The sequence below is a fragment of the Morone saxatilis genome, unplaced genomic scaffold (genome assembly GCF_004916995.1).
Source record: "Morone saxatilis isolate NCDOM2014 unplaced genomic scaffold, NCSU_SB_2.0 Contig8, whole genome shotgun sequence".
Classification (NCBI taxonomy): Eukaryota; Metazoa; Chordata; class Actinopteri; family Moronidae; genus Morone; species Morone saxatilis.
Window position 1 is genome coordinate 13238393 of NW_023340257.1, and position 21658 is coordinate 13260050.

The window sequence follows — 21658 nt, forward strand, 5'->3', positions numbered from 1 at the left end:
ATTGCTATGATGTAACGGGGTGTAGTATTCAACAACAACTACTATCGTCTAGTATACTGGATTGGTTGCTACCAAACCGTGGCTAACAATTGCAACATTTTAATATCTGAATGATTTATATATTAATCACAAAAACATTAACCAGAGTCTAGCAACTTAGCTAGTGATTAGCGTTAGCGCTTCTTTCAGTATTTAATACAATGAAAGGAAGATTTGTTCTCTTATTTTGCACAGACAGTGTTACATTTGGAAAAGCCATGTTGCATTAATGTATGCATCCAGTGGGGCATCACAATAAAATTAGGCATAATGTGTTTAATTCACAATAGGAGATTATGTTATGTTGTTACAGAACAGTTTTGGTGTAAAAGGAATCGGAATAGTCGGATATCCCGGTAAACGTCCCATGCTGCGTTCATGCAGGCTCGGAAATGCTGAAGCCTACAGAACAAACATCGGTTATAAAAACCCGATACCGATAATTCCCGATATTACATTTTTTTGTGAATATCGGACATCCCTACTTACTATGTTGGTAATAAGCAACTTAATTACTATCACACATCATATTCCTGTGTTAAATAAAGAATTTACTTGAAAAAAGTAAAGAAATCAAATCTTACTAACAATGTGATAAAGTGCTGCATCAACTATAGTGAATTACAGTCTTTATAGTCTTTATTGGTTCATAGAGTGGAGTAGAGTACAGTATGTGTGAGGAAAAAAACCCACTGACATCAGTAGAGATAAAATTAGGGTTTGAGCGAACATAATATATAAAGACACATCTTCAGTAAAAGTAAAATCTCACTTCATTTTTTTTCAGTATTATGAAAATAATAAAAAAACTTTTTTTTTAACTGAACAAAGGAAAGTGTTACCAGGTAACCATGTTGCTTCAGTGAAACTACAAATAAGCTTAATTGAATTAAATTATACAAAGGGATTGCCTTGGCAGTTTCTGCAGTTATAAAACTGTTCCCTTTAATATTTCTAATTGTATGTAACATACATACACTGTAGCCGTTTTTGTAAGCTTATAAGCATGATTTTAAAATAGTTAACACATGAAGTAACATTAGTTCCTTCATCTGATTCTCTTTTTCGTTCTACTTATTAGCGCACATCCATAAGGCATAGGACATTTTAAGCAGTCTTGTTGAACAGCATGTCTAGAGTTTCCTGGAGAATTACCAGGGTAATGTATCACTATTTATTGAAAGCAGGTTTATTGATTTTGAAGTTGTGAAATATACATAAGAAGGAATAATAATAAAAAAGAATGACTATATATTAATATGGCCAACTCTGCCTAAGCATTTTTCAATTTCATTTAATTTTAAACAGTATCACAGTTTTTTTTTTTGTATTCGAGCTATGAACTGTGACCCTCACTGCGTATGCATATTAAACATGCTCAAAAATGTCCAGATGAACATCACACATGAGCAAGCGTTTTTGTGCTTCATATAATTTACGTATCCAAAACACACTGTCTCTCCTTCTCCTCCAGATGATCCCATCACCTGTTCCAATGCTTTTACCACCCCAGCACCCTTTACCCACCCACCACAACACATACACACACACACACACACACACACACAAATATACTACTTGCGTGTTCCACATTTCAGTTTAATGATGATTGACAATTTACTATTAATGAACTGCTCTAATGGGTTTCATTCTAAACTGCATGTGCAATGTCAGTTATATTTATTCAGAAGAGAGTTGAAGGGATTGTAGAGTATTAAAAAACAATACTTATCCTTTAACCTGGTTTTCCCTGTAGAGGGAAAATAGAAAATAGTGCTGCCTACAGAAAAACAGCTACATCAGTTCTGATGATTGAGTTGGACACATACTAAGACATGAGTGTCAAAGCTTGTCATCTATATAATAAGGTACAAACAGTGAATTTACCACATAATGTGCACAGCATCTCAGAAATCACAGCAAGTAAAAAACTGCTAAACAGGCATAGGAGAAGCTATCTCCTGCTGCTGTTCTGTTATTAATGCACGTTTCCAGTCACTATATCCTGAGTCTGCTGGTCTGTGCAAATTTTATGTGTCTGTGAGTCCATTATCCAAAGAACCACAAACCATGGACAATGCAGAAAAAAGAGAGAGAGAGAGAGAGAGAGAGAGAGGTCACAGGCAGTGATCTGCAGTGTGTGTGTGTTTGTGGGTGTATATGATTTCTGTGTGATTGAAAAAGGTTCACATTGACCTCTCTCTACCCTTGCGTGGTGAAGAAAATGTGAGGCGAATAGAATTCTTTAGATCAAGGTGGACACATAAAAACACAGACACAATAAAAAACACACATGGACATTCTCAAAAATCTTATCTGACATACTGTAACACTCACTCATACCTGATCCAAACAAAGTGGTGTGAATTTCGAGTAGAATCGAAGGCGTGACCTTAAAAGTAGGTTTTAAAGAAATATCAATTGACAGGAAGTGTTTGTGTGAGAAAGTGTGTACATGTATGATGCTTTGCACTGATGGCAAAAGGTACTGCAAATGCACCTTAAAAACCACACCAGAATGGATGTGCGTTGTGGAGTGGGCATCTACTGTATGTCTGAAGACATAACACACTCCAAAGACTTCTGCATGAGCATGTTGCTAATCATTTATATGTTAAATCAAACCAAGACATCTGCAAATTATGGTAAAAATGTTTTATCTATTTCAATACAAATAATGGTCCTTTAAGTAGGTGTCTTAAGCAGTTTGTGTAGTGCAGCGTTCAGACGGCTTTACTTCTGATGTAGTATACTTCATTTAAATAGTAGAGATGCAGCAATACATGCTACATTTGAAGTACAGTTATAAAGTTTTCACTGGAACTTCAAACCTCAAAGGATGCTCTGATTGGCAGATCTCTACACTGCCAAGTCAGGTTCCGCTTGCACTGCAATATGTTGAGCCTGACCACATCCATTATGTGGTCAAGTCTGCATTATGATTGTGACTCTGCACACTTTTGATATACCTCCAAGTCACAAGTACATACACAGGCCCTCAGAAACCACACTCTTGTATTGAATAGTGAAGCTCACACAAGTTTAGCTTTCAAAGTAAGAAATAAACAGACCTACAGGTTTGTATGTCATACATGCATTCTTGTATTCCACAACTACTAGATGGCAGTGTCATAAAAGTTTTTTATTTGGATTATTTTTTCTTGCCTGTATTGTTGCCAATAATGTGTCCACTATAACATTTTGCAATATAATGAATTAATGAATAAACTCAAACCCCTGGGTGTGAGTGGTCATGTAGGTAAAAAAAACATTTTCTACAGCTGCAGGAGGTGCTATCTTTGGTGTGTCACCATGGTTACAGGCGTTATTCACAGCAATAGCGAGAATGGTGATTGACTCCATGTACCTGTTCATACACACAGTGCTCATATTGAGTCAGTAGGAAATTCAGCTGTCAATTCCAAACATTGACAGAATTAATGTTGTCAGAGATAGGAAGAGGGCGAAAATGGAGGGGGCTTTAAAACCACATAATGGCCAAATCTTAACACCCAGTGACACATCACCTCAGATCTTTCTGACAGGAACTTATAAATCATAAGGAAATGAGAAATGTAGTTTTAAGCAAATATAGCTATGGATTGGGTTTACCCTGTTCAGCCACAGAGTGCAAGCCAAACTAATGCCAGGCTTGTTTAGCTGTATAATATGTCTTCACTGGTAAGGCCTGTGGTGGATAAGATATTGATCCTTCTTGACCTTTAAATGATCACAGATCAGTATGTTTAATACAGAATTGTCACTTGCCCAAAAAAGCTCAGCCACACACAACACACACAGAGTATTTAAATAACACAGGTTAAACAGCAACCTACTGTACATAATGAATCAAAGAACACGGGGAGAACAGTATCTCTCTCTCTGACATGGATGGCAAAATATGAATGAAATATATTCCCACATTTTCTCCCAGTTTGTCAGCTCTTCATTATATAATGACCAGTACGTGTCATGGCTTTAAGGGACAATTTAAAAAAGGGAAAAATCCATTGCTACCAGGTAATGATTATGTTCCCTCTATAAAGCTGTCAGCACATTTAGAATAAAAACCACAGGCACTGTATGTCCTGAAAAGGCCCATTCATGAAGAAACACACACATTCAATAACCCAAATACACCAATAATCACAAAGAGGAAAGTGCAAAGGGAGATTAGCAAGAAAAAGACAAGATAATAGAAAGGGGGGAAAGGGAAATAATCTAGGCAGAAAATGTGACGTAACTGAAACGAAAATAAGAAAAGTCTGACTCAGAATTAAACTTAATCTTAATCAATCTTAGTGTAGGAAATGCTACATGTATGTATCACCCATGGGTCATGTGAAGTTGGCCCATCACGTAAAGATGGATGACATGACAGCTCTCCAAAAGTGAAGCCAAAACATAATGATAGCCTCCAGGTGGCTGACTACAGTATAGGTCATAAAGCCCAACACCTGTTAACAGATAGGACATGGGCCAAACAAAAAAATTAAAGTACACACTGAATGAAATTTTCCCAAAGATGGGAAAAAGACAAAGATGTTCAAGTGTTTGATTGGTTTTAACCAGTTATTTGAAGCTGTATAAAGGGGTTTTCACATCACAATTAACAGCTGAGACCTGCTTGTGATTAAGTTGGCCAGGCATGGGCGATACCTTGATGCTGTGGCACTACTGCACAAACACTCTGAATTTCACACACTGGACCTTTAAGTCACTTCTGACTTTTTCTGTATTTAACCAAAACCACCATCTTTCCCTAACCTTAACTAACCGCCAAGCCCCCAGTTTGAATCAGGCTGGGGACGTTTGTTAGGTTTCTCTCTGTCTTGTTTCCTGAGATACATCCATTACCACTATTTCATAAAGGTGTAAGATGTAAAAAAAATATATATAAATAGGAAAAATATATATATTTGCAAATAAATAAAAGTAAAGTAAAAGTAATGTTTCAGAGATGGCTAAAAAGCATCAATAAACAAAGACAAGCATTTAAAATGAATGTATATATATATATATATATAATTTTTCTGTATTTTTACAAAGTAAAGCAAATATTTTGTACCTTATCTGGTTGTGGTTGTAGGTACAGAAGAGGCACGAGGGTAACTGTGCAGTCTCACTTTAGATAACACACACACACGCATAGACATTGACACTAGAGACACTTAGAGAAGCCTCCTGCAGAGGTCTGTTACCATTGATGGCACTGAAACTGACATTGGATTTTTGGCTTATACACAGCGACCAGCTGGTCCAGTGTGCACACACATAAACACCCATGCACACGTGCGCACACACACAGGCTTGAATAGGCATTGATTATATTAGTCAGGGGGTTTGAAGAGCATATCTCAGACACAGGGTTAACTAATACACTGCAGACCAATGGTTTCGAAGTACATCCACACCAATGGACACAAACACACACTTTGTGCTATAATGGCATTGATCGTAAGTAGTCGGGGTTTTGAGACTGCATCAGTGAGCCCTCTCCATGCTCTGAACTACTCAGAAAATCTCTGGACTATTGGTTGTCTTTTTAAAGTGGAAATGTTTCAAAATTGAGCTGCCTGCTTAAATAAAAGTTTTTTAAAAAAGAACACCAAGGGCAATGTATAGATTACCAGAAGCTGTGATCTGGATGCTTTGTCTGGAGTAATTTACTCAGTGGGGTAAAAAAAAAAAAAAGAATTGTAGCAATTATTATTCAGTAAATTTAGAATACATTGTATGTGACAGAAATACCAGAATTTACATGTTTTATGATCTGATTATAATAATGTATGACAAAGATGAATAAATACAAATAAATGATAATTAATTAAATAATAACCTCTTTAATGATATCACATATTTTTCAAAAGAATGAAAAAGTGGTATCTTTTGCTTTCAGCAACCTGACAACCAAATCACAGTGAAATAAATTCACTCGTCAAAGTGCTGCTTTAGAATGCAGGATTAAAGAAAAATTGAAAATATAATGCATTAGTACTGGGGGGGGCGGCGGGGGGGCGCTCTTCAGTCCAATATCTTTCAGCTGTCACCCACTCTAATATACATGTAGGGGTCCTCAACAGTGCTTGTGTTCCAATATTTCCCCTTTCTGATTGGGACGAGGGAACACACTTCGATTTTTCAGTAATTCTTTTCAGTACCACTGATGAAGCTTCAGAGAGTGTGACATGGATCATTTTTAAAGACACGCTGCTTGACAAAACAAATAACAGAACTAGACAAACAGAAATAACCAATAAAGAACTAAATAAATCTGTTAAGTTCAAGTGTTCTCTCCTTGCGGCACAAATATATGGTTTTCTCTTTCCCTGTTCCTAGTCTTCTCTACTGCTCAGCACTTTGTACCCTCTCCTCCTCTCTCCTCCCCCACCTCTTCTCTCTTCGTGGCATTGTGCCTCACCCCACCTAATGGATATTGACCAAAGAAAGGCAGAAGAGAAGAACTGTACACACATGCACACAGACACTCTCAGGGCTGTTTTTTTTTTCATTTACTCAGAGCAGAGCTGGTAAAATGATGATGCCTTCTAATGGCTGTTAATCTCACGGTGCCTTGTTATTACATGTATAGAATCAGAGTCATGATTCAGCCATGATCTTATGTGATTAAGTAAGATTATGACAAATAATGCTCATGCATCATGACATAATTTAAGCATAAATATGTTTTCTTTCAACCAGTAAAGAACTGATGTGATGTTTTTTTTCCATAGTGCAAATAAAATACTCATGAATGGAAGTGCTTCTGTGTAAATGAGCATTTTACATACTAGTTATATGTCCAATACCAATATTGTCACGGCATGTAAATTGAGACGTGAGCACATGTAGATTAGATAGCACAGATGGATCAGATCATCCATATGTCATACAAAGCAAATTATGTTTTTACATTACACTGTGAAAAAAAATCTAATGCAGGGTTAATTTGGTTCTCTTTAAACAGCTACATTGTCAGCAATACATCAGCAGAGCAAGTGGTGCATCTGTTTACAGTGCAACCAAACAAACTCATATTGTTTTAATAAAGAAGACTACCGAGATCTGAATTCTTGCTCACCATGGTGCAAGTAGCTTTCTGGGCATGCTGGTGGTCATAATGTTATGTAGCCCCATACGCAACAAACTGCGATGCACTTTGTGTTCTGACAACTTTCTATCAGAACCAGCATTGACTTTTACAGCAGTTTGAGCTACAGTAGCTCGTCTGTTGAATTGGACCACACGGGCCAGGCTTCGCTCGCCACGTGCATCAGTGAGCCTTGGCCACCCATGACCTTGTCTCTGGCTCACCGCTTTTCCTTCCTTGGACCATAGGTACACCCGGGTGCAGACCGGGAACACCCCACAAGAGCTGCAGGTCTAGACATCACAATTTGGCCCTTTTCAAAGTCGCTGAAATCCTCACGCTGCCCATTATTCCTGCTTCTAACAAATCAGACGGATAATCAGTGTTATTCACTTCACCAGTCAGTGGTCATAATGTTATGGCTGATTGATGTATTTTGTACTTTGGTGAGCTGCTGAGCCCACAAATGGCATCCAAACTTGAACCGGCAGATGCAGATGGATGGTTGCTATGTAGGAGAACAGTTAGTATGCCTATAATTGTAAGAAGCTGCTCATCTTCCACAGTTAGCTGAACTGTCTGAATAAACAAGTGTCCTCTCTGGCTTAGAAATAACATCATAATCACTTTTCAGTAGAGACCCCCTTTGCCATATCTCACAAGTGTTGATTTTTCACAAATTAAGAGGAACTGTCTGATTCTCCCAACAACACAGACAGATTTGACATATTCTATCAGGGTCTGCATTCAAGAATTATTTCTCCCTGAGAGACAATTTCGGCTGTTGATCAAGAGTAAAAAGGCCAAGAAGAGCTAAATTAGTTATCAGTAGATTCTGTCTGGCAGTTTTGATTTGAAGACATTTATGATTTACTCTTGTAATCACTGAGGACAGAGTTATATATTTGTCCATATCATTTGCACCTCTGAAATAATGAAAAAAAAAAAATAGTCCACAGTACTCGCCAGTGATAGTATTAAAGCCACCTGTCACTCATAACAAGATCTAGGAGGTTTTCCTAACCTGTTGCCATGACAACATTGCAACATATGAAAACCCCTCAGAACTGACAATAAACAGAGCTATACCAGATTTTCTGGGAGATTTAGGCAATAATGTTGCCAGTGCTTTGGGTTTTGCAGAGAGCCTTATGCACAGGTCAACAAAAGTCTAACGTGCCCTTACTGTAGTTCTATGAGTAACATGACCACAAAATGATATTTCTGTTTATTCAAATGTTATGCATTAAATTAGGCCCATTACAACATTATTAAAATGCAATGGCCGCAATCAAACATCTATCAAGAAGAATTACCATGATACATTGAACTCACCACTGGAAAAAAAATCTTTACCAAATGTTGTAGGGGTTTGATAGTCACCAGTTTAACAGTTGCCTTTGTCAGTCCATAATGACAAAGTAATGACATAGAGTCAACAAATGTCCTCGTCAAGTCTAACCCAACAAAACATGGAAAAATATAATTTATAGAGCCGTAATAAGACAGAATGAATCAATGCGGCACTGATACAAACTGACAGACAAGCTTTAAAACAGCTACACTCCTCACACTTGGCCCAGGCTTTCCTGCTTTCAGCGAACCCGACAACAGCTCTGTTCCACTACAGATGTCTTTATCATTTCAGTTGATTAGACGTTTATGACTGGATGACTGGCTAATCTCCACTTGTATCATCATCTGCTCTCATCTTCATAGCAGCGGCTGATGTCTCCTGATTCACTTCCACACAACTGCACACATACACGCTCATACTTACAAACACATACAGGCACAGAAATGTTTTTTTTTTACTAATACGCCTTAAGACATTCATAGCAGTCCCCATAGTCACACAATGCTATAGAGAGAAAATGAAATCCCACAAACACCGTTCATAAATGGAAAGTGTAGACAGACATACCTGTAAACCAGTGTGTCATCCCCAGAGCTGTTGTACTGGACCTGGAACATCCTGACTCCAGTTGTAGGAGTCTGACTGCTCCATCTAATGAGGGCAGAGTTTCCTGTCAGTTCCACCAGTGAGACCCTCCGGTCTGCCCCCCTTGTCTCGTTGTTAGGCAGTGCAACCTTAGAGGAGGTTAGGATGTCAGAGGGGGCAGGTTCAGAGGACGGGTCTCGACTGCGGCTTGTGCTATTTGCCAGATGGGGCATTGCTGTGACAACTAGCTCCACCCTTCCTGTGGATTCACCTGCTGCGTTGGAGGCAATGCAGGTGAAGTTTCCTGAATCCTTCAGGGATGTTACATTGATCTCCAGGCTTCCATTAGGGAAAACCAATGTTCTGAAACAAATTGAGATATATAAGAATATAATAAATCTGAAATGTGTTACAATAAAATAATAAAATACAGAGAGCTTCGTGTATATTTTTTTTTATTCTTAATTATTTTCCCTCTCCAATTTTTATTATTTTCCTCTCTCAATCACATCTGCTGGATCCTAGCCGTCCAGCTAGGATCGGATTAGTATTAGTAACTGTCAACAGTGCAGACTGCAACTTGTGTTGGCATAGTCAGAACTTCATTAAAATGGGCCAGGCCATTTAGAACCCCATTCATATCAGTGAAGAAAGTAGCAGGAAACATTCACCTGTGGTTGGGAAATGATCCACCATTATTCTGTCACTTTAAATTTATGAACCAACTCCCCACCCAATCACATAAGCCCTCATTCACTTGCTGATGCCAACTTCCACCAGATCTATCCAGACTTTATCCGTATCAATAACCAATGCAATGTTAGGCTGAGGGGCTATACTGCTGACTGGTTGTAGGCTTTAGCCATAAACCAACCAATGCTTTATATCCTTTAACTAGCCTTTTCTGATCAAAATATATAAAGATGAAACTTGTGTCAAAAGTGTGTAAGACAGGATTTTAAGGGGTGTGACATATTTTAAAATGTGATTTTAAAGCTTATAATGTATTATACAACATCATAACTAGAAACCCACATATTTGACATGTGTGCCAACTAGGTTACCAGAAGGAAATATGAGAAAGGTGAGACCTAAACAACTACCTTCTGAACTTGATTCAGAGTCAGCCCACACAAGTCATGTGCCTACGCCTTACTACAGCCAAGACAAAAAATATGACTCAGTTGCACCTTGACACCTCACATTGAGCTGAAGTCATACAGGGCAGAATATTTACACAACCAACCCCCTTGCCTTTCTGTCATCATTGAAAGTAGACTGGTACAAGTAACATTCCATTATTTACTACCTTGACTTTAGTTTTGAGAAACTGTACAATCTATAGGAAAAAAATTATATATAATAAATCAAACATAAGGCTGTATAGAAAAGAATATTAGTACCTGGAGCCATTAGATATTAGTCGCCCTTCAGGGCTGATCCAGTGGACTTCAGGCTCTGGGTCGCCATTCGCTTTGCACTTCAGGCTGGCAGGCTGGCCTTCCATAGATGTTGTATGAGGTGACTTACGGGTCAGAACTGGTGGGTCACAAATGAACTCCTAAAGGGTATAAAAGAATAAGGCCATACTTCTGATAAATCTGAATAATTTCCTGTGATATTGTATTTAAATTGTATCTGCCTTGGTTTCAAGGTTATGAGACAACTTTTTTTTTAGTTTCCTGCGTGACACAATTGAAAAGCTCAAAATGTCACCTCTTCGGGTATTGTCCAGAAGTACTTGGCACTGAGGTCAGGGGGAGAGGCGCATGTCTCGAGGTCATCTTCTCTGGTCAATCTTCTTAACCACAGAAGTTCACAGTTACAGTGAAGGGGGTTGCCACCAAAACTCAACACCAGGGAGGAGAGGGGGGAGCCTCTGGACTTGGCATAAACTGGGATTCTCAGGAACAACGGGTCCGGGGGAATTTTCTTCAGCTTGTTGGACGTCATGTCTAGCCTGTGAAAGGACGGGGTAGGAAGAAGATGAGGGGATTGACATTGAAAGACAGTGTCACAGATATAACCATTAGATCAACAGTAATTGATTCAGTTGATCAATAAACTAGTCAGATCATCTATACATCATCTATCTTTACACACATCACACACTCCTTTATCCATCTCTTCCTCTATCCATTTACCTGGCCAGTTTGTGTAGATTGGTGAATACCCCTTGGGGAACATTTTCTATGAGGTTATGGTCCATATTTAAGGTATTGACATTGGTTAGGCGCCCAATCGTGTCCCAGGGCACCTGGGCAAGGTTGTTGTAACTGAGGTCCAGATCCTCCAGTGTGGACAGGAAATCATCAAAGGCATGGGGGGATATGGAGTGGAGTTGGTTGTTGGCCAGGATCAGGTGACGAAGGTTGGTCAGGCCTTTGAAATGATCATCCTGGTTGGGGAAAAAGTGAAAATGCTGTTAGAAGCGTCATAGTAATATAATCATAAAGATACTGCATCTATCTGCTGTATGTTGTATATGTATTTTTGCCATTGTAGATCTATCTTTAAATTGTGTGTATGTACTAAGCACCCACCTAACCTTTAGTTGTGTGGTTCTGCGGCTTCTGAGTCTGTTTATCAGTCCAGTTATCCATCTGACTATCCCCCGATTTACCATCATTAATCCGTTCATCCATCCATCCATCAGTCTTACCTTGATCACAGTTAATCTATTAGAGTCTAAGTGGAGCGCTCTTAATCGCCGCAGGTCACTGAAAGCTGAAGGGAGAATCTGACTGATGGTGTTTCTTGACAGGGTCAGATGTAGCAGGCTGGTCATGTTGGCAAAGTCCTTTCTTCGGACAGCTAGGAGTGAGAAACACAAACACAAAGAAAGACTCCATAAGCTAAAATGTCAGATTTCAGAAAAAACAGATGTCTGGAGATTCACAAAGCACAATGTTTGCCTGGCCACAGAAGGAGGTGCTGTCACAAAAGTGGGATTCAGATTGGACAGGGAGAACAAGTTTAAGATATAGATAAAGAAAAAAAAGTGTTAAGATACATGTTTACCTATATTCATACTGTTTTTACTTGGTGTTGCTGAACACACTGCTATGATCACATTTGTCAAGGCAACCACTTGACTGCTTTCACATGAACAGCATTGTATTTTGTATTTAGAATGACAAGTAAATGCCCAATTAGCCTCGTAAAGCCTAGACCCTATGATACCAAGTATGCTTTTATTAATTCCTGTAAAATTAACTTGTTGGCATCATACACTAAGAATTTCAGTTGGCAGTAGATATAGTCCCCAATATGAGATACAGAATCTTTAGTTTTGCACCAGGTAGTGCTAAACTGAAATTGATTTGGATGTGAAAAATGTGACTTAAATAACTGCGGCTTTGTGCTATTGTTAATGGTGCATCAAATTATCTTTCTGGACGCTGTGAAAGCAGTCTTTTTTGGTTTGTGTGTCTTTTGTTTTGGTGAACTAATGGAATACAGTTTCTTTTTAGTCAAGCCTGGGAAGATTAGTGGCTGCCTTGGTGGGAGCTAATGGGAATCCAGATTAAAATAAAAAGACAAAGCAACACTTCAGTTCTTAAAAAATAAGTACATTTCAAAGTATCCAAAGGAACTCTTTGATATAAGGAGGAGATGAATCATGAATAAGATTTGTTAGGCTGAACAACAAAACAAAAAAGATTGAAATTATGAAAGTTAAAAAAAGAACCCAGATTCATGAGAAATATTACTTATTGCCATGTAGAGTCAAACAAAATTACAATTACAGCATTTTGATATATTCACATGTGACATACTTGAATCACTGCATGTAACCTTTGAATTCCAGCTGTGTATTTGTGTCAACTCATTGTTTCCTCTTTTGCTATGACTATGCTGCTGTTTCACTGCTCAGTATCCAAACACTGCTGCTACACCTACTACTTCTCAATTATATAGCATTCCACGAGGCCTACATCAAACCCCACACACATCTGTCAGCACTGACTGTATGTTCGCCCTTGAGGAAATGATTCAGACAGAGTTTACCATGCTAAAGGTTTTATTACCCTGTCTTGATTGATGGTAAAATTTACAACAGAACAGACTGGCAGGTATGTTACCTGTAATGAAGTTCTCTTGAAGCCGTAGCTCCACGGTGCGTCGGTCTATGGCAGCAGGAACAAACAGCAAGCCCGTCTTGGAGCAGAGGATAGCGAGCGAGGGAGAAAGGCTCTGGCACATACAACGTTTCGGACACGGCTGTCCCCTGCATGCTGCTGCCAGCAACAGCAAAGAGAACCACAGCCGTTCCATTATCCTCCACTGGGAACAGGGCAACTGGAAGACAGGAGGAAATGAGCAATGTATTAAAAGTAGATACAAATATTGTGTCACGCAAGACAAGACAACTAACAGGAAGTGGCAAACCTGGGTGATATACTGACCTGCAGAGAAACTTTGCCAGTCAGAAGACAAACTGTTTAAACATATATGCATTTATTAATATTTTAAGCCCTTGTGGACTTAACAAAATTAGAGCGTTTGTGTGTCAAACGTAAGCAGTGGTGATGTCACAAGTGACACAGATGAAGGAAGATAAGCCACATCAACAAAAGCAATTTTAGAAGCACAATTTCCTTATTAAATGTAAAAAGTGTTCAATTTCTTTGAGGAGGCAAACAATAATTTTGTTATTTTTTTTAATAGCAGCACACTTTGCTTGTTAAACATAACTCTGTGGCAGTTTTAAAAGCTTTATAATGTACCAATCCAAGCTTACTACCTTTTTATACTGAGTCACTGAAATAAGTCCTGTCTATACCTGTGTTTGGCAAAATAAAGGGGCACTTCTTTTTTTTTAAGTAAAAGTATGAATTCAAGTGTAACTTTTTCCAGACAGAAAAAAACAGAATAGACCAATACCACTAGCAGAATCATTTTGTAGGTGTATACTGTATAATTCTGTGATTTCTGCCAACACAGTTGACCTAAACGTGTAATTGTCCAGCCAAACTGCTATGGAGCAAAGTACTTCCTTTAAAAAAAGTCCTTTTTTAGCTTCACAATAAAACCAAGATAGAGAGGAGAGTGAGAAGTAGATCATGGCACTGCTCAGGAGCTGAACTAAATTACACAATACTGTGAGCTCATAATGGGGTCTATCATCTTGCGGCTGTATGGTGAGCTGGCATTTTCCTGAGGCACACTGGGAATTTTTCCTCGCTGTTTGATATTTTGGCAAGATTATTGGAGGTGTCATGTGTTTCTGTCAATCCAGTGGCACATTTGAGTTTTGGTGGCAAGATTTCATTATGGCAACAACATCTATCTGTGCACTGTATTTTTATTCCAATTATGGCTATAATGCCAGCAAAGTGAAGTAGAGATTAATATATGTCTTACTTGCATCTGTCTTCTACAACAGCATAGTGAATGAAGGCATCTTTAAGTTCATTCTCCCTATTCAGCTCACATATGGCTGCAGGTTTGTGTTCTCATTCAAAGTTCTGTGATGAACCTTGTCAAACAATGTTATGCACTAAGCTATTGCAAAATAAGCACACATACAACTGTGCTCTTTGTTATTGTTCACAAGGTTTTTTAGTATATGCAGTGCAAATTAGTGCTGAGCATAGTGACACTTTCGGCACACAGGAGACACCCATAGTTTAACACAGTTCCATCAAAAGCTGTCAGACAAGACTTCTCTTCCCACTTTACACCACTTAAACCCCCTCAGGACCACCCTCGCTCAGTATCTGTGTAAAAACACCTGCTACTTCTTTCCAACAGATGCAGCAAAAGTCGCACTTGAAGCATCACATTTATAATTGCACTAGATGTTGACCTCTGTCTACAATGATATGGTGTGGGAGAATCATGGCAGCTCATAACTGTAACAATGACATATCATAGGGAATAAATGAATATACCTATAGTTAATAATAGACAGTTAATTAAGAGACTATGCCTCCCTATTAAGACTTTAATAGATCAATGTTTTACTCCCTGCTTGACAATAGTGAAGGCAAGGATTGCATAAAACACACGTTTTCTGACATGAGTTCATTGGGATGTCACTATACATACCCAAATCATGGGTAGCATGAATGCACAAGGATAGCTCCAGTGCAAGTAGATAAATTAATGAAACCATCTCTACTTTCGAACACTACCAACAGGACTCCAAACTCATGATGTAATATGTATGTGTACCAGTGGACAGCAGTATATTAGCCTGCCCAATCTGATTACCGGGATGGTTAATAACATTAAACTTGTATTCAATAGGAGGCCTGTTTATACTACTACTCCTCCATTCTGCTCAACCCTTGATACTCCTAAATATCACAGACAGACACAGATCATTTTTATCAAGGGATGTAGTACAGCATCATAAGATAAAAACACCTAGTGCTGCTACATGTTTTTTTCTCTTTCTTAGATTTTCCTGTGTATTATCCAGTAAAGTAAATTTGACAAAAATATACAAACAAATAAATGAAAGTGCAATCTTATGAGCCTACTAAAAATAGATATGCTGTAATTTCATACTTCATATTCTTCATCCTCCCACAATGTAAAACAAAGAGCATAAACAATGGGTAGCTATAACTTACATACACACAGACACCTCACTTCTTCTAACAGCCTTTCCATTTCACTTTCCATGTCACTCAATATATTTCTCTCCATTACTCCATGATTATTCCTCCTGCCATACTGTATCTGTCCATCCTATTGCCATCATACCACACATTATTCACCTATTATTTTCTCTATCATACTCTGTAATCTACAGTGTAATGTGTCTTCTCCTACATATATCACTTGCTCATGGTCACTCCGCCCCTGTACTCCTTCACTTCATTTTTTTATGATGTAGTCTATAGCTGTCCATCATTCTCTGTAACTAATTGATTTTCTTTCAACAGGAGTCATTTTGCTTCTCAATTTTTTCGCTCTCAGCTCTTCTTCCTTTTCTCCCCACTCACAAATCTGTATTTACACAGCATGTTTCCTACAGAGGATATAATTCTCATTTCTAATCACCCACTTTCATTTTCACTCCCTTGCTTTTCCTCATGATCATCTATCTTGCTGGCCCTCTTTTTCAATCTCTCCATGCTCACTTCATGTTTCTCCACCCATCATCCATCCCTCACCCTGTCTCACTCAGTTTTATGATGTCTTTATTGTAATGTATCTTTAATGCGTTTATGTTGCAGAAAGTGGTACCAATGGTGATTTTAAATGCACACATCCCTCACTTGGTCCACCCAGTCTTACTCTTGTGTGTGTACAACATGAGTCTACAGTATCATAGCTATTCTATTTTGAACATTTAGACATACCTTACTTGGTTTTCCCACACATCAAGACTATGTGTGTTTTTGAGGCAATTCAATTATGGACATATGGGTTTGGGTAATTCAGTGAGGATGATAGCGATCAGTCACCCACTATTACTCACTGCCGTGCTTGTTCAGCTATGGAGAGTTAATAACACAAGAGAAAAAAGATCCAAGCTGTTTGCCCTTGTTACCAGTCAGATTGGGCCATTATAGTTGTTGGCAGCAATTTGAATGACGATCTAATGCTGTGCAAATTCTTTTCTCCCTCTTTTCTGTTCTTGGGTACAGGGTAGAACGTCACAGTTCTGCCCCATGTCAGTGAAAATCCACCTGGTTTGAATCAGCTATGATAGTGACTGGCTGTCTTATACACCCTCATACTAAGTCTCTCACTGCGTGATAATATGAATACTCTAATGCTGAAAAAATGTGATTCAAAATAGAAGTATCGTGTGGTAGATCACGAAAGCCCTCCTGACATCATCTATCATTAGAATGTTGGCCACAATGCAAATATCAAATCGTGCATCTAAGTTACTTTCAGACCTGCCTAAATGCATAAAGCAGTCCAAAATATCCCAGGAACAACTAAACAAAGAAGGTGACCTGACTGTGAAGCTGACTTTTGATGTTGGCTGCTGCATTTGGCAGGGGTAGCCAACAGCTTAATTACCAAACTGAAATCTACATTACTTAAAGTTCAGATAATAAACAATTATGTCGGATTTTATCTGATGGAGTTAGATCAATACCAGAGTAGCGCTGGTTATATCACAGTTCAAGCTTGATTTTTTGAAAGAGGACTTTGGGCAACCTCAGATATAATTTGGTCTTGAGCCAGCTAGGCCTTGATCTTGACTCAGACTTTTCTGCGATTGGTCTTGGATTTGTCCTGGACATTGGTGGTCTTGACCCTTTGATTGGTAAACCTATGAGTATTTTCAGTGGAACCCAGGCCAGTTAAATGGTACATAAACACTTCTGACTGGAAAGGTGCTGAGAAGGGTGGCAGTAGTTTTAAATGACCAGGACTGAGTGTGAGCTGGTTGTGCCACGCTTTTCACTTCAACATACAGTTGCAATTAGCTAAACTATATTAAACTGTGCTGATGCCTGACAGACCATGTCATTCCAATCATATGCAAAAGTAACTCCAGGATTTCGAATCAGAAAATATTTCTATTTAGCATACTACATTCATGCATCATTTTGATTTCAGTTAGGAAAACTATTAATCACAAAGAATGACAAGTGACTCGGTCTTGACAAAGCTCTTAAGTTTGCAAACAGAGCTGAACCGTCAAATGTAGCTGGTAAATCAGACCGAATATTGCATTTGTCCACCAAATGCCAGACCACCACCACCCATGAACAGCAAAACTTTCAACAAAATACAATTTTTAACACATTTTGAGACTCATTGTGTTAAATGTCATGTCATTAAATCTCGTATAATGTTTCTTTATGTCTGAAAGTCAGAGGTAACAGACAAAACAGTAATCAGTAATCGGCATTGATATTCATTTTCTACAAGTGACTGTAAAAGCTGTCAGAACAACATTGCTGATGTCTCCAGCAGTGAAAAATGTTTATGTTTTTGCAAAGTAAGGCACAAACACACACTGACAGTCTCTTTGTTTTGCTTGACAATATGATCTCCACTTCGCATTTGTGAATCAATCAGCTCCTCTCAGGCAGAGGGTTTTTCCATGTGTTTAGGGCAGATATTGGAGCTACATTACTATGTGTGCTGCAGATGGTGGGACCTAAATTTACTCTTTTGAAGAGAATGGTCATTAGTTAGGGGAAGACATGCAAGAGATACAGAAGTCTTTTTCCTTCAATAATACTGGAAAGTTCTGAAGAAAGCAGTAATTAGCAATGTATTGTGCCAAAACACTGCACCACACGTCCATTTTCTGAAAATCACCTTCACAGGTCATATCGACTCTCCCTGTGAAGATTAAAGACAACTCCTTGTGCTACTTTCTCACAGTCTATTTTTCTTCAAAGTTTCACACCCAATCAATGAAAACGAGGAGGTGTCTTTACTAATGTGTTTATTGTAAATATAGCAGACTGCAGTGCTTTAGTGTTTACCCCGTTTGGGAAAGCAACAAGCTCGAGCCACCTCTCGATTAAAGCAGGCTTTCTTCTGATTAAGTCTGTGCTCTTCAGTCAGAAAGAACATCATGTGATCAAAGTACCCTAAAGCCAGCTAAAGCTCCTTTATTTCATTGCATACATAATGCATTTACAGGATAATGGAAAACAGGGGACAACAACTATGTTTACAGCATTCACATTAAAGAATATGAGATCAAAAAACAGACTTTAGTAGTGGTCACACTCAAATAGATTAGCAGTTGTAAGAACTAAAATTAATAGAACTTAATAAAAGCTTTTTTTAGGGCCCCATATGAAGCAATTAGCAATGCAAATCACTACACACACATAAATAAACGTGTCAGAGGGATGGAGAAAGAGGTAGAGCAAAAGACTATAGAGGAATGATTGTAGAAAACCGCACAAGTCAGTAGGGAGGGTAGAAAGAGCAGAGGAAGCTGCAGTTGGTTAGGAAGAATGACTGGGCCAGTGAGAAGATAATGAGGTGAGAGGGGAGAGGACAACTGAATAGAATTTGTAAGGATTTGGAGGAAATGCTGAAGATGTAGGATTAACTTTATTTAATTTAAGTTTAGAGTTCACCTCATTAAGTCTAAATGGGCAAAAAAAACATTTTGAGAAACAACTCTCTCCTGTCACCTGGTGACTTGACCTACATGCTCCGATAACATAATCCCATTAGTCTAGGGTAACGGGATTATGGGAATAATTTTTCAGAATGATATCTGAAGTTTCAGAAATTAGTTTAGATCCTGCCCCCAAGTTTGCTACCACTGGTTTAACAAAGTAAGGCAGGATTGTAACCTCTGAGCAAGCAAATGTCATCTCATTTTCTTCCTTAATTGCCCATTGAAGGATACCTTTACAACTGCAGCCGTTATTGCCTCCACCCAAGTGCAGGCTATGTGATGTTATGTCTTCATGAATTTCAAAAGAATCTAATTTACTGTAGGGGCCTCCGGTGATAGATTGTACTACAATTGGCAACCTTTGATCTCACAATCAGCAAGGTTCACTTCCACTGAAGTAGCACTCTAGTTACATAAAAATGATAATACCGTATGTATCAAAAAACATATTAATCCTGTAAATTTATACAAGATGTGGACTGTAATCCAACAGAATAGCAACAATAGCGTTATTGTTTTTATCTCAGTATCAGTGTTTTCTTACCCAATAAACAAAATAACTAATGACAACATTAATAAGTGCTTCCACATTCAATCTTTTAATTGAGGTGTCACAGAGTTGGCTGCGTGTTAGTGAAAACATTGGTATTTGCATATGAAATAATATCAAATTAATAATTTATGATTATTTTTGTGATTTCTAGACTTTTAGAATTCTTGCAAACACTGCTGGAATACTACAGACATGAACCAGCAATAAATAAGAGTTCTATAAAAACAGATTATTTGCCAAAATTGGCATTCAATGCACAATAAATCTTTGTGACTTTGTGGCATAGACATACATATATTTAGTGCACTTTTAGATCAGCGATAGTTGATATATTGTTGCTATATCACCTTCGACCTGGTTCTGTGCACCATCATTCATTATATTATAATTGGAAATAATCCACTGATGTGATCTTTGCACTCAGTACCAGCAATTCATCCATGTCTGCATGTTTGTGTGTGCTCTGGTGTGTTATAGGTTTGTGAGCATTATGTGTGCCCATTTGTGTGTGTGTATATTTCTGGCTCCCTCACTTACACTGTGTCCAGCCTGCTTTCCCAGAGTACACTGCACCTCACAATGGAGATGGATTACCCTGTCAGCTTCCTTGCAGAACCACTGCAGAGTGTCGTATGTGTATAATTTACTGTATCTGTGCAAAAGCTCATGTTCATGTGTAGAACTGCACATGTGCTTACTGAGCGCTTGTCATATTTACCTCTTTAAATCTTTGAATATGCATATATGCACCTAGACTCATGTACATATACCCTGAAACCTGTGTGTGTGCAATGCATACATTCTTGTGTGTGTATGCATAAATCTGTGTATGGGTGCATGAACATGTGCTTCTGTCTTTACTGTATAGAAGTGTTTGTCTCTGACAGCTTGCTTCCTGCTGAACGTAAGTGCTTGCTTAAATGTCTACGTTTTTGTGTGTACAAGAGAACAGCCGCATGTATTGTGTGTGAGTGTGTGTGCTCCATCTATTTCTGCAGAGTCTACCCTAGCGAGAACACTGGGTTATTAACGACCTCAACAGCAGCATCATCCATCTGCTGCGTACACACACAAACATATTGTACTGTACATACACACTCGCGCACAAACACGCACATAGACTTGCAAAGTTCACTGGTATTAGACATGGTATGAGTTTGTTGGTTTAGGTGAGTGTATGTTTGTGTGTCTGTTTGCATATGTAACCATGTGTGAGGCTTTAAGGGTGCAAAGCTGCGTTGCAACTTAATCTCTGTATAATGCCGCAGTGATTGATGGTGACACAAATCTATACACTTTCCACTTTCACATTAACAATATGTCAACTGTCACTGAACCAAAACTACATCTGATTTACTCTATGTGTGTCTCACGTCCTCAATAGTTCATTATGCGCTATTCCTCGAATGGATGGAGGGAAAGAGAAAAAATAAAATCAAAGCATGGGAAAGCATGAAAAGCAAGTCAATGGACAGGTGAAGACCAGGGCAAGGCAAAGCACTGAAAAGAGATAAAGCTAAAGCAAAAACAAAGTGCTCCAACAGAATGGGGTATCTGTCAAAACCAGCGGTGAAGGCAAAGCTTTTATTGGCCGCAAAATAACTTGGTGGGGGCCTGTAACTTAGCAACAGCCAATGACACATGGATGGTAACAGTGAGGAGGTGGGAAGAGCTTGTGTGTGAGAGAGTGTGTGTGTGTGTTATGGTTGTGGGGGTGTAGTGAGAGTGTGTGTGTGTATGGGGGCTGTGAGAAAGTGCAAGATTGGTCTGGAGATCTCGCAAGTAATGAATCTGGAGTGTTGCTGTCAGAGAGGGTGAATGTGGGGGAGATGGGGATACTGTAAATTCAGAGAGAGAGAGAGAGAGAGAGAGAGAGATACTGCATTTGTGTTGCATAAAGAGTGCAGCAACAGCGTAGTGCTCTACAGTTTATTTGTGTCCAAGATACACATTGCATCA

At 38.6% G+C, this 21658-nt stretch overlaps 1 protein-coding gene across 1 annotated transcript in view; it reads right to left on the reverse strand.

Annotated features, from left to right (window-relative positions):
* Positions 1 to 13349, reverse strand: part of zgc:172282 (leucine-rich repeat and fibronectin type III domain-containing protein 1-like protein) — a 60737-nt gene extending 47388 nt beyond the window's left edge. Inside the window, exons 1-6 of the mRNA XM_035680452.1 lie at positions 13157 to 13349; positions 11734 to 11885; positions 11216 to 11469; positions 10788 to 11031; positions 10475 to 10632; positions 9054 to 9434 (exon numbers count right to left, since the gene is read on the reverse strand). Of these exons, the coding sequence (XP_035536345.1) occupies positions 9054 to 9434; positions 10475 to 10632; positions 10788 to 11031; positions 11216 to 11469; positions 11734 to 11885; positions 13157 to 13349 (1382 nt within the window). The remainder of the gene's footprint in view (positions 1 to 9053; positions 9435 to 10474; positions 10633 to 10787; positions 11032 to 11215; positions 11470 to 11733; positions 11886 to 13156) is intronic.
* Positions 13350 to 21658: the final 8309 nt, after the last annotated feature.